The 14,422-nt window shown below is 41.6% G+C and overlaps 1 protein-coding gene across 2 annotated transcripts in view; it reads right to left on the bottom strand.

Moving 5' to 3' along the window:
* The window catches only part of dscaml1 (Down syndrome cell adhesion molecule like 1), a gene marked incomplete at its 3' end in the record, with an annotated part of 110,104 nt that overhangs the window by 83,227 nt on the left and 12,455 nt on the right, over window positions 1-14,422 (bottom strand). For both annotated transcript variants that reach the window (XM_080502509.1, XM_080502510.1), the window contains exon 3: window positions 8,334-8,480. In XM_080502509.1, coding sequence (XP_080358635.1) covers window positions 8,334-8,480 — 147 coding nt within the window. The remainder of the gene's footprint in view (window positions 1-8,333; window positions 8,481-14,422) is intronic.

The following is a 14,422-nucleotide window of genomic DNA, read 5'->3' as shown; positions in this document are numbered from 1 at the left end:
AATTAAACGGGTACAAAAGATGAATTACATTTTATGTACAATGCACTATGTAAGGCTCACATGGTAAAGAATTCATCTCGAGTTGCTCTGTATCGCCTCCCAGATTTCTCATACAATGTTTACCTCAATGTTATTTTTCATGAATAGCCACTCAATTTCTACGCAAGACCACAAGATGAAGCTACAATAATCAGCCATTATGAAAAATGTACAATGGCATGTGGAGAAAGTGTGAAGGATTGGATGCTATTCTGTTGGAAAACTGATATTTTCTTTGCTGTGTACTAGAACTGACTAACAAAGCAACTTAGGAAAAGGTCACACAAGGCAAACTCTCTATTTAAGCTCAAGCACACGCGACAAATACTGTCAGACTCCTGCAAATGCCAGGTTGCAAATTCACAGACAGGCCTACACACCCACACACATCACACACGCATATACACATGCATACACATTTGAATGTGCATACAAGTGCGCTTCTCCACCATGGTTGTTGTGCACTGTCAAACAACATTAGACTGCAAGGAGGTGTCAGTGGGATAATTAGAATAACACATCCACCGCATTCTTCATTATGTGTGTCATCTTCAGTTACTGGCTGTGCTTCCTCACTACACAGACACAGACACAGACACACACACACACACACACACACACACACACACGCACGCACGCACGCACGCACGCACGCACGCACGCACGCACGCACGCACGCACACACACACACACACACACACACACACACACACACACACACACACACACACACACACACACACACACACACACACACACACACACACACACACACACACACAATGTAACCCCACCCTAAGAGTGACATGCTTTTTTAGGCAAGTCATGCTCCCCATTAGTGATGGCCTCCAGTATAGATCTAATTGCCCAAACCTCCATCATGTATTTTCCCCCATAATTAGTTCCTTGGGATTGAAGAGGAAGGAGGAGAGACAGGAAGCAGCGATGATACAGAAAGTTGAGCCAAAGCATCACTGTTTTAGGAAGAGGGTGTTGGCGAGAGCATCATGGTGGGTGATGGTAATGCTGTGACTTTGACTACACAATTGGCAAAATATCTGACAGCAAATCTGTCCGCTGGCATGTACTGTACATACTCACTATTATAAGTGTATATGGAGGAGCATACAATGAGACACGACTCCATTCAGTCAGAAAGATGCAGACCAACTACTGTGCCGTATGCAGAGCAGGATATTATCTTATGCACAGATGACAAAGACAATTCGTGATAAATCTAAAAGCTTGTTGGTCAGCAGGTCACAAAGAAATATGAATGCATGGACAAATTCACCCGAATGCACTCGCGCACACCTTGTGGTTAATGAATAACTAACTAGCAGAGAGGAAAGGGAGCCATCTTCTCTGAGTAAGGCCAAATGAATTCGCCGAAGCGCTATGCAAATGTTCCCTGGGCTAACGAGACTGCCTGCATGATTGGAGTGCCATTGAAATTCTCCTCGTGCACAGCGCTCTCTCACTTCCTACCTCCCTCCCTTCTTCAATCTTCCTCCATCTCTCCCGCCATTTCAATCTCTACACAGAACATCCATGTTCCTGAGCATATTCACTGTCTAGTTTCTGTCCATCTGTCCCTTAAATATCTATCCATCTATCTATCTATCTATCTATCTATCTATCTATCTATCTATCTATCTATCTATCTATCTATCTATCTATCTATCTATCTATCTATCTATCTATCTATCTATCTATCTATCTATCTATCTATCTATCTATCTATCTATCTATCTATCTATCTATCTATCAGGTGTCCATCTATCCACTTATCAGGTATCTGTCTAACCGCAGTACAGAATCTGCAAACCATCCTTTTTTTCCTTTCAAAATTCAAATCATGGTATTCAGACAGATAAACACTGCGACCCTATCAGTGCCTGGACAGCAGTGAATGCCCCAGTGTCTGACTCTCTCTCTCTTTCTGTCTGACACACACACACACACACACACACACACACACACACACACACACACACACACACACACACACACACACACACACACACACACACACACACACACAGTCCGCTCAAACAGAGCGAGCTCAGAGTCGCTCTGCACCTGTTCTCTCTGTAAAACATCCAAACACGAGTGCTGAATAAATAACCCAACCTAACACGCATCACTGCCAGGTTCACATACTCACACACGTACACACTCTCACCCCTACGCGTAGACACACAGACACACAGACACACACAGACACACACACACACACACACACACCACCGCACATAAACACACATCAATAAGTAAACACCACCCATTTCCCCTGCACAGTTTGCCCCTTGCACCCCCCCCCCCCCCCCGCCCCTATACAAAAGGTACGAATAGCTGCTGTCCGAAAGACAAACACAGTGTAGAAACACACACATTGCCTAATAGTCGGCTACTAACTAAGTAAAGAAAGTCTGAAGAGGAGAAAATAGCGGGGGGGGGGGGCATTAGGCACTTGTCAGATGCATCTTTAATGGTGGGGCACAGTGGCTTTAGAGTCTCTGGCCTCCTCTTCCTCCCCTGGGGGCTAGGGACAGCAAGAAAGAAACTGAGCACACACACCTCTCTCTCTGTCCATCTGCCTGGCCCCTCATACATCCTCATATACCTACCCACCTCATTCCATCATCCCTCCATCGTATGCCCACTTTTCCATCTGCATAATTTAGCATGTCAGGCTTTTGTGCCACTTTGTCTTTTCTTTTTCTGCCTATTCTGCCATTTTTGAGCCTATCTGTTGTTCACTTTTGGGCCTGATGGAGTGGAAGGAATAGGCGATGCTTTGTCACTTCACTATCCCCTAATAAGTGCCTCTCCAAGGAAAAGGGTGAGAGAGGGATAAAGTCGAGAGGAGATAGACAGAGGGGTAGTGAGAGTACAGGGCCGCTGCAGAGTGGCCACAAAATGGAGACTGGGACAGAAGCTGCAGCAGCTGTGGTGACGCTACACTTCACACAGAGAGAAAGAGAGAGAGAGAGAGAGAGAGAGAGAGAGAGAGAGAGAGAGAGAGAGAGAGAGAGAGAGGATTAAACAACCTCAATCAGTGATTGAATAAATATAGACATCACACTTTTCCACACCCTCCTCATCCTCAATACTTTCTCTTTGCGCTTGACTCTCACAATATGGCTGCATGACTGACTTAATTAATGGATGACCCAGCAAAAAAACAGTTCATGTGTCTCCATCATTTCTACTGAGGCATTGCCTTTCGGTTATAGTTGAAGAGTATGTGTACATTACAACTTTAAACAAACTCCACTCACTTTTAAACATGGTCATGTCAGTAGAAAAGAGCTACAATCTGCTTTTTTTAATTGTTAAAATTAAAATGAACTTGTCTACTATCATAAAACATATAAAAAGTGCTCCACCAGGTTAGTAAACCCATACCTTTTTTAACAATTTATCACAGAAATGTGATTCACACTGTTAATGATTCATGAACATTTAATGGTATTCAAGTGTCACTGGTATAAGTTATTTAGCCATGAGATGTAATGCGATTCCCATCATATTTATATCCAAGAGGTCAGATATTATACCACAGGTCAGAGTATTATTACTTTTCAAATATTTCTTACTTTTACCTATGACTCCACTTTTAGTATCAACTAACTTGACCAAAAAAATAGGTTAATGTCTCCTAACTTTGAGCAAAACAGTGAAAGTTGTGATTATTCTGTACTCTGAGATGTAAAAATAGTTCTTGTTTCCAATTTAAAACAAATTACATGAAAACATAAAATCAAAATGTTAGAATATTTCACAAAATCAGTCAAAGAAGAATATATTATGAAGAAGATTTAAAGTTGAGGTGTTTTTATTCTCTCATGAGTTCCTGCATCAGCCTGTACATATGCTGAGGTTTTTTTAGAAGCTCAAATGTTCAGCTGATCTGTGTTGTGCGACTGATATCTCTTATCTTCCTCTTAACATCAGTTGTTAGTTTCCTGAAGGGTTCAAGTCAAGCTACAGGGCCAGTCATTGAGCTCAGTAAACCTGTTCTGAGGAGCTGTGCCACTGTGGACAAGGGGGAAGTCCTGCTCTTAAAGAAACTTGGCATATCCATAAAGCTGGTCAGCACACATAAGCTTGAAGTGGTTTAAATCTTCTGTTGGAATGTGTGGTTACTTTGCATTTTATAAAACTCAGAAGATCAACAGCAGAAAAAGACTGCAGTCCAAATCCTCACTGGCTGGAGACACTTCACACTGGAATGAAAGCACTTTGGACAGTGAACCTTTTCACTCTTCACTCGAACTTTAATACACTGGCAATCAAATTAAATGCAACCCAACTAAATTCAGACTCTTCCAGGGGACAATGATTAACACCATACAACAGATTTACCTAAACTGCAAAAACCCTATTCCGCAGATGAGTGTTTAATGATTTTCAATAAATGTATGTTCAATTACATTTTTTTTATCAAATTATCTTTGCAGAAAGTAAGAGAAGAATAATATGCAGGGAAAAGGCATCCCCCAGCCCTCTGTCATTTCCTGCTGCTCTGTACCCCTGGACCTCTCGTGTCACCAGGGAGATCCCCAAATCACACATAGAAAATCACTGCTCTAGAACATACATATTTGATTGTGAAAACAAAGATTGCTCTCCGCCTCTGTCCTATCTTTTTTCTCTTTCTAACCCCATCTGGATCTACAAAGGTGTCTTCCTGTTAAAGGAAATTTTTCCTTTTAACCGTCGATCATGCTTGTTCAAGTGGAATTATTTGGTTTTCCTATTAGTGCCATGAGATTAATGTGTTGTGTTTGGTGTTATGGAGAAATTTTTTTTGAGTTGAATTTCACAGTGATATCCCTGACAGTCCAATATTTTGAGTCACGGCAACATGTTTATGATACAGAATCATCAACAGATCCATGAATATTTCCAGTTAAATAACGGCATTTTTATTTGATGTGTTACTTTGTAGCTCTCTCTCTAGTGGGGACAATTTGGAGTGCAATATACTTTAGTGCTCCAAAAACACAAACAATCTCATACCAAAATGTGGTTTTAGAAGTAAGACTCAATATTGGTTTAGGTCAGGATAAGATACTTGGAGAATGCCAACAAAGATAGTGCATGTGCATGTGTATGTGTGTGTGTGTGTGTGTGTGTGTGTGTGTGTGTGTGTGTGTGTGTGTGTGTGTGTGTGTGTGTGTGTGTGTGTGTGTGTGTGTGTGTGTGTGTGTGTGTGTGTGTGTGTGTGTGTGTGTGTGTGTGTGTGTAGCTGAGCTGCAGTAATGTACTAATAAAAATCAGGCAGCGATGCATCCTCACACCTTCCTCATTGCGCCTGACAGATCACTCGTTACCATGGCGACCAGATAAAACTCACAGTTTTAAGCTCCAACTGGAGGGGGGGGAGGGGGGGTACTAACAAAGTGGCACACAGACTCTCACATACACACATATGATTAATCGCAACACCAGCAAACCATCAATTAGGGGCTTGAAAGGCAGCACGAGAAAGGGAGTTATGAAAGGCAAGTCAAACTATGATCGCCAGCCAGCACATGAAGCCCGCCTCTGTTTGACTGTTTGCCTGTCTATCTGTCTGTCTACCCCCCCACATCACTCCACCAACGGGCCACAACGTAAACAGATTTGGCTGTCAAATAGTGACACGACACCCAGGCAGGGTCATCTCACAGTGAGGCCAGCTGTCAGCAAACACCCTCCTGCCTCTTCATCAAAGCCCATTCAAACTCAGCTTTATTGACCAACACAGCCGTCTGTGTGACATGTGTCATCCTGTCAAGCCGATACCTTGGCAGACACTGTCCCTAATAAATTGTAAACCACTAGAGCATTTCGAGCGCTATCGAAAGACTGAAAGCTGTACATGCCACCAGGAGCTGATGGATGAAGTGGATGGATGGATGGATGGATGAGGTGTGAGGTGGAGTGCAGTGGAACGGGTGGGATGCACGCTCTGTGTGTGTGTGTGTGTGTGTGTGTGTGTGTGTGTGTGTGTGTGTGTGTGTGTGTGTGTGTGTGTGTGTGTGTGTGTGTGTGTGTGTGTGTGTGTGTGTGTGTGTGTGTGTCCATGATGCTGACACAGGCCACCAGCCTGTACCAGGGAGGGAAAGAGATGAGAGGAGGCTTCGAGCCAAAGGGAAGTACAAGAAGAGAAGCACTGTGTTACTAATAAGCCCTATTCATTGGGTCTGGAGAAAGAAGGACCGAAGGAGGAAAATGGAAAACAAAAAAAACTTTTTCAAATTCACACAGCTCAGGATAATTGTGTTTATTATGAAGCAATTCAATTCAATTCCAGCTTAATTAAAAATCAGAATAAATGCCTTTTCCCAAACTGTTAAGAAAAGAAAAAAAAAACTAAGATAAACTCACATCCTAATATTATGTTCAATTAACAGCCTTAAATATATACACTTATAAAAACAGGGAGAAGAACAAAATCAAGCTGGAGCAAGTCAATTTTTCCATAAAATAACACCCCAAATAAGTCTAAAAATATGTGCCACACACAATTCAATTAAAAAATTGCAGAACAAGCAAAACAATTAAGCATGAAAATAAGTTGAAAAACAAATTAAATTTACAGTGTGAACACAATTTTAAATTCATAAATAACTCACAGTAACTTATTTACGTCAACGTTGTGTGTTTTCCCATAGGCAGAAAAGGAGCTTTTCTGATGGGGAAAGTCCTGCAAAGCTGTTGAGCATGTGTGTGTGTGTGTGTGTGTTTGCATTTGTGTGTGTTCATGTTCTTACACGCCTTTGCTTGTTCGTATGTGCATGTTTTACCAAATGCGTCCATCAGCTGATCAATAACATACTCCCACTGAGCCCCGAACACACAACCATGATACAGTGGCTGTAACAGGCACGCACGCACGCACGCACGCACACACACACACACACACACACACACACACACACACACACACACACACACACACACACACACACACACACACACACACACACACACACTCACAGCTATGAGTCAAACAGACTGGCCCAGTCTCACCACTCTCATACTGAGGGATCCATGACAAGAGAAAGGGGAATCCAACAGAAAGCTTTATCGATCCCGACTGGAAACCCCCCTCAGGCCACACAAACACACACACACGCACACACTACAGTTGTGCTGGATCAATGAGTGCTTCTGTGTGAAGGACAGAGCCATATAAAGAGAGAACACACACACACACACACACACACACACACACACACACACACACACACACACACACACACACACACACACACACACACACACACACACACACACACACACACACACACACACACACACACACACACACACACACACACACACACACACACAGTTGAGAGATGAAACCAGAACTCGGTATCAGAGAGCAAGATAAGGGGCAGAGGGAGCAATACGTATCATCTGACCTAAACAGTCTCATCTGACACTGCCATTTACCATTGCTCCATGGAGCAAATGTCAACAGAGCACATCACAAGCTACAACTCTTACCCATGGACACACTTGTACAAATGCCAAAGCGTTACACAGACACCAAGTTGCATGCAAAATGCTAGGTTTTTAAAGTGGCATTCCTCTCCCTCGGTTAAAAGCGGATTCAAATGGAGGATCAGGTGAAGCAGAGAGACCATCTGCAGACACAGCAGATCTCTAAAGGTGTAGTTGCTCTCTTTTTGGTGAATGTTATGAGCAGCTAAACAGATCTATCACTCATGAAATTAGATATTCCCCTGGTCCAAACATATCGTAATGTCCTTTTTCTCCCTTGCACGCATGCACAAATCGACTAACATCTGATAACATAGCAATTAACCACTGCATTTTCAGTGAGTGTGCCAGGTAGAGGCCGTTTAACCAGACTATTTTGTTAAAGACTAGGCCTTGCTGTCAACCTTCCTGCTTCTTCTTTCACTGGCACTGATCCAGGCATTAGACATAAATTTGCCAGTATCATTAAATTCAGTAAATGGGCTGTCCTCAATCACAATAGTGGAAACCATGAAGGAAAGCTTTTTGATGGTAAAATCTGAAAGAAAATCCCAATTTACCACTGGAACAACTCTTGATTTATATTTTAGCATCTATTCATTCAAAAGAATAACAGGAGAGAATTCCGTATTTTCAAAGGACAAACACTATTGAGTCCACTGGCGTATTGCTGTGACATTTGATCATTAGCTCTGAATTATGATCCTCCCACTGGTCCGACACAGCTTGCAAGCTCCCAAAATGAGTCTAGGGCCTTTGTCAGCAAGATTTTTGATGGCGTTTCCTACCGGGGACGATGGAGACGGTGTCTTTCTCCCAGGACACCACGCTGACATACTCCTGGACAGCTGATGGGATGAGGCACTTGAACACAGCAACATTACCCCGCATGGAGCGCTGGTCGGCCACGCGGACTGTGTAGGGCTCCCTGAACACTGGGGAGAAAACAAAAGAGCAAAGGTCAGTCAGTTAGTCAGAGGGTTGTTTGAGGAGAGTCCAACTTATCCAAAGGAAAACCTTAATATGACCCAGAACTACAAACGGTTGTTGCATTGGTGAGGGACATATAGCCCAATCCATGTTACTATAAGCATTCATAGTTGAAAGAAAAGAAAACAATAAATAAACCCATGAGACAAAGCCTTAATATGTGTATAAATAGCTTCAGAATATGAAGTGGGGTGAAGCTTTGATTCCGTACGTTCACGAAGGATAAGGAGAAGTTAAAATAATCAACACAATTAAAACTGATATTGGTATTACTGTACATTTTCAATCCTAATATTGTCAATGCCATAGTATTGGCAGACGGTTGTGATGTCTCCATGCAACTTGAGGATTCAAATATAATTACTCTGGAATATCCATCACAGGGTATAATACTGCTGATTCTGATCTATATCTGAGTCACCAGAGTGACATCCTTGTATTGATTCTTTCAGTCAAAGGTTAAAAAAAGAAAACAACATTATTGAACATGTCATGAGCAAAAACACAAGAATGCATAAAAGCTGGACATAATGAAGTGTAGATACAGTAAAAAAGAAATGTGTGGGGGGGGGGGGGGTTTAACCTGACACACTTCTTAAATAGTTAATCAGGTATTATTTTTGTGTTTCTAAATCATTAAAGCATTTCTCTGGGTAACTTCCTAAGTTGATGCTATACAGATGGCATCTGACAATGGCAGCTCTGGCTAAAGCTGAAGAGGGGATCATCTTCCAGTCATAAGGTTGGCAGTTCAGTTTCCCACCTCCCTGCTCTCCATGTGTTGAACTTGAAGTTGACAAGTACTTTGTGTAGTGCATGTGTGTGTGTGTGTGTGTGTGTGTGTGTGTGTGTGTGTGTGTGTGTGTGTGTGTGTGTGTGTGTGTGTGTGTGTGTGTGTGTGTGTGTGTGTGTGTGTGTGTGTGTGTGTGTGTGTGTGTGTGTGTGTGTGTAAAACTGGGTTGAAATGGGGGAAGCGGTACATTGCGCTGTATAAGTCCATTCAGCCTTAACCCTCAACGACAGCAGAGTAAACAAACTTGTCTGGTGTTCAACCGCATTTGACGCGGCCCTAAAGTTGCATAACGACTTTAAGAAGGGCTGACTTGGAGCTGCATAGGAGAGGATACACAGTGAGTGGCCCCTGGCCTTTTAAAGAACAACGCCACAGATGGTATGAGACGGCGAGGAGTGGAGGGCTCCTCACAGCCAATGGAACTGTCACATGCAGGCGCCAGGCATCAAAAACACACACCCTGCACATGGCATGCAGAGCACTAGACGAGGAATCTGTGCCAGTGTATGGAAAAGATGGTGGTGATTATGACAGGCTTAATAATGAACACAGTAGCCTGTAGCTAACCAACTTATCTCTCTAGTTCAGGCGGCCATGTTTGGATTAGTGAGAAAAGTAACAATCTGAACCACAACGTGCATTTCTATTGAATAAATTCAACTAATGAAATATTTTGGCAAGAAGGACTGAATGAATATGGAATGTTTTCTAAACTGAATTGAACTAAACTGCCTCGCAAACCTTCTCAAACCCACTCAGACGCTCAGTTCCTACCCAACAAATAGGACATGATTCAACATAAGTCAGATGAGAAAAACACAATTACAGAAATCAGATAAAGTCCCAGAAAGGGTGATGCTGTGGAGTCTTTCCTGGCAATCTATCAAGTGGACTCCCTTTAGAAAGGAGGACAGTAATGGCTTAACAATGTAAACCACACACACACACACACACACACACACACACACACACACACACACACACACACACACACACACACACACACACACACACACACACACACACACACACACACACACACGGAGAGGCCCCACCCTGTCTCTCCCCCAGCTCTCCAGTGATATAATTAACGCCTAGCCCGAAGGCCAGTTTCCTTGGTCATTAATAGTGCTTTACGCCAGCCACCGCTGTCACTGGAACCCAGTGGAACAGAAGCTGGTGTCCTTGTCCGAACGTTGGGGAGCTTTTCACCTGAGAGCTCAAGGTTTAATCTCTCACATAAGAGTTGGATTGTAGACATTGCTTTTACACTGTGCAACTTATAGTCAGTCATCTCCACCTCGGACCTCTATTCTGTCATACTATTGAAGGAATCTACAAGGTACAATCTGATGGTCTAATGTATCTCCGCCATATAGTCGGAGTCACTTCACGAGCCAATTGATGAAGATTGAACCCAAAAAATGTGAAATTAGGTAATTTTTGAATTAAAGTTGTCCCTCCTCGCTGACTGAGTGAGTGACGTGATTAACTGAGAACTTAGTCAATGTAGCTTTCCTGACTCCAAAAACAACTTTTGGTCTGGACTTCTAATGGTGACTGCGAAGAGTCTCAACAACAGGTGCAACAGTGACTGTATTATGGTCTTATTATGGTTCATACCCTGAGGACAATCAAACATTTATACCTCAATTGTAGCTGGAAAGCCCCTCACTTCACTCATCTGACACATTGGACACTAATGCAAGCCAAAACCTAATTTGTAAACAAATGAAACTCCTAAGACAAATAATTCTCCTAATTTCAATTCATTCATTTAAACAGCGGCTGCTTTTTCATTGATGCCATCCACCTGCAGATCAATACCGTGGATCGACAGAGGAGCCTTGGCTGTTGTGGCCGAGTCAATTCTTTCAATCATTTATTTACTCTCTGACTGACCCGGCTGCCTCCTGTCAATAGTGAGAAAAATCCCCAATGCCCATTGCGCCTCTCATGAAGTGTTTAAAATCAACTTGACAGCTTGTAAATGTTTGGTGTAATGAATACAGTTATCACATTTCAACTCACTGGAGGCTCAAAATCAGTCAAGGTCACCTCAGGTTTCTGTGTCTGTGATCCCACCTACACTTGGTACTCTTGAGAAAAGTGTTGCTTAACCACTCCTCTCCGCCATTACAATCTGTACAAAGAGGCCCGGTGTGTCAACATGCCCTTGTACACAATCATGTAACCAGCCCCAATAAGGAGGAGCCGTTGTGATAGAATTGTCATTTAGCACACACGTCTCTTGGAAGATATGAAAGAACTGATGGAGAAAAAAAAGCATTACATATTCATCCTCTTAAGCCTGGTGACATGAGGCAAATGGTAGCCCAACTGATTTGTGTGTAAATTGCACTCCCCCTTCATCGCATGCGCAGCAGAATCATTAGGATGTTACTGATGCCTGACTATATGCAGCCGGGTTGCCTAGGAACGAGATAAAACATGGGTCTGGGCGACTGGGCGCACTGGGAGGCAAGTCCTGTATCACTGTCGCTTCAATAATTAACGACAGGGAAACCAAATACTGCATTTACTTATTCATAAAGCAAGCAGTAAAAACACAGAGCAGGGGGAAAACAGAAAAGGAGGATTATAATGAAATACAGGAGAAATGAACAAATACACGTTTAATTACTGAATGAAACGATAATAAAGGAGAAAAAAAACAATAAATCAGGTTTTAGGGTTTGTATTTTTCGTATTAATAAGAAAAGATCAGCCAAACAAATGAAGGGGGCAGATAGAGGAAAGAGATGCGAGGACCCGCCGGCGTGGCCTCGGCCAAACGTAAGTTTGTGTTGTTTTATTGGAACCACAGATGAGGTGAACAGGTCCGCCATGTGCACTGCTTCACACATGGAGCTGTGTCAGCCTGGTTGTTTTCAAAGCACCAACATCTCCAGCAATTAACTGTATGTTCCAAAGATGTGTCATGATTTTCACAGTGAAGTCACACACGCAAACTCAATTGGTTTTTTAAATTTCCTTTAATTTATTGTTATTTTACAGTTTCTGCGGCTTCATATTTGTGGAGTTTTTTTTATATTTTCAGAAGTTGCGCAAAGGACCCTCGAGTTTTATTTTCAAAATGAGTGCAAGAAAAGTGACATGCACTGGGGACCCTGAACAAGACCCTCGGCCCGCCCAGCTCCCCCAAGCATCACTCTGTGTGGCTGCTACCGATGGGTCAAGTCGGAAAGGAATTTCCCCTCTGGGGATTAATACAGTGCTATGAATAAATAAATGAATAAATAAATGTGTTTTTCAATTACAGTACGTGCAGCTTTGTTTACACCGTCGCTTTATTCTCAGTCTGACTGAATTAGTTCCAATCAAGACACCACATTGTCCAGCTTACATGAACAATGAATAAAGTAACCGATTTTTTTTTAGAAGCACAAACAATATACCACAATTTATTCAGTGAATCGATCTCATAATATTTTGCACCGTTAGACTGAAAATATGTGACATGAGCTCATCAAAGGCCACCAATACTGAGGACTGATTTGTTAACTCATCTCATCAAGTTTGTAATTACAGTACCAAAGGAAAATTCTCCTTGTTTTATATATGATCAGGAAGAGAAAAGCGAAAAAGAGAAAAACTTTCTTGACTGATGTGTTTGTGTGGTGTGTTCTCCATCGACCTAACAGCTTACAGCTTACTTATAACATCTTTATTCATAGTCCAAAAGAGCCAGCATAGGAGTAGCTTTGCTTAATTTACACTAACATACTGTTTTTTTGACTTGCAATGTTCAGATTTATAAAACACTACAACCCATTTCTTTCAAGAAAAAGACATTTTCTAAGCTAGGAATTCCGAGAATAAGCAGTTACTTGATAGCCACATTATTTATTATTATCAGGGATGAAAAGGATGTGAGTATCTTTAAAGAATACAATGTGCAAAACTTACAAAGTTGAGTTGTGAGAGGAAAGCCCTCGGAGCAGATATAGGTGCTGCTGCAGTGCTATATTTACACAGAAAAAGCTTTTCATGTGGGGTTCATGTCCCACTCACAAAAATCGCTTACTATTGAATCATTTTGTCGATGTAAAATAGATTTCTCTGCTCCTCTCCTTTGATAATACCTAATTTGACAGCTGACAATTTTTTGAGAAGCTCAACCAATTGCCTTCCTGTATCCGTCTAAAAGAACGAGGGTGGGGACGATGAGTGAGCTTGCACACAATTGTGTTGCAAACCTAAGGATGAAAAAAAAAACTGCGGAGATATTTACTGAGCCAAATTCAACACTATTGAATGAGCTTTTTTTTAATTTTTAAATGCAATTTCATATCAGAATTATGGAGGGAAATATTTTAGGGATGAAAAGCTAACTTGGAAGAAATAACACCTCACATTCTTTAAAAATGAAAATTAAGATGTATTTGAATTCCTTCAAAAATTCGAACCACTTGTGAAACAATATCAGATACAAGTCTCTCATTTTATATACTGAAGGTGTCTTCAATAGGTTTTTGTACAACGATTAATTTTAATGTTGTCAGATTTCATTCCCAATAGAGGTGCACAATATTACAAATATATTATGTTTGTATTATCAACATCTGTAATAATCATATCCCAAAAGTCTGACTGATATGTAATGAAGTATGTTTCAAAGCACAGTGCATTTGTGCTCTGTATGTTGACAAATATCAAAGAAATATATATTATAAAGAAAGAATATCATAATACTTCAGTGCTTGTATCTATTGCAAATCATATCATTATGACAATACTCAACAAGATGAATTTATGTTCTCATAATATTGTGCAACCCTAATGCCAAACAACAACACCATGGAGCATCAATCTATCCAGCCCTAAGTGCATACAGTGTGATCGCAAGACAAGGCAGAGTGAATCAGTACTTGTGATTTTTAATGCATTTTTGCTGCCTCCAAGACATCCACTGAATGTTTCACTGGGGTTATAATCAAACAGAAGACCTTAAGAAACATGCTGTCCCGTTGAGGAAACATTTAGTCAGTTTAAAGATTTGTCACAGTTGGCTATTTTTCTGAAGGGAAACATGATGCAGAATTCTTTAAACCAAGCTGAACTTGTTATGAA

Source organism: Blennius ocellaris (genome assembly GCF_963422515.1).
Source record: "Blennius ocellaris genome assembly, chromosome: 2".
NCBI classification, from domain to species: Eukaryota; Metazoa; Chordata; class Actinopteri; order Blenniiformes; family Blenniidae; genus Blennius; species Blennius ocellaris.
The sequence above is the reverse complement of the archived record's forward strand: the minus strand, read 5'-3'. Positions and strand labels throughout refer to the sequence as shown.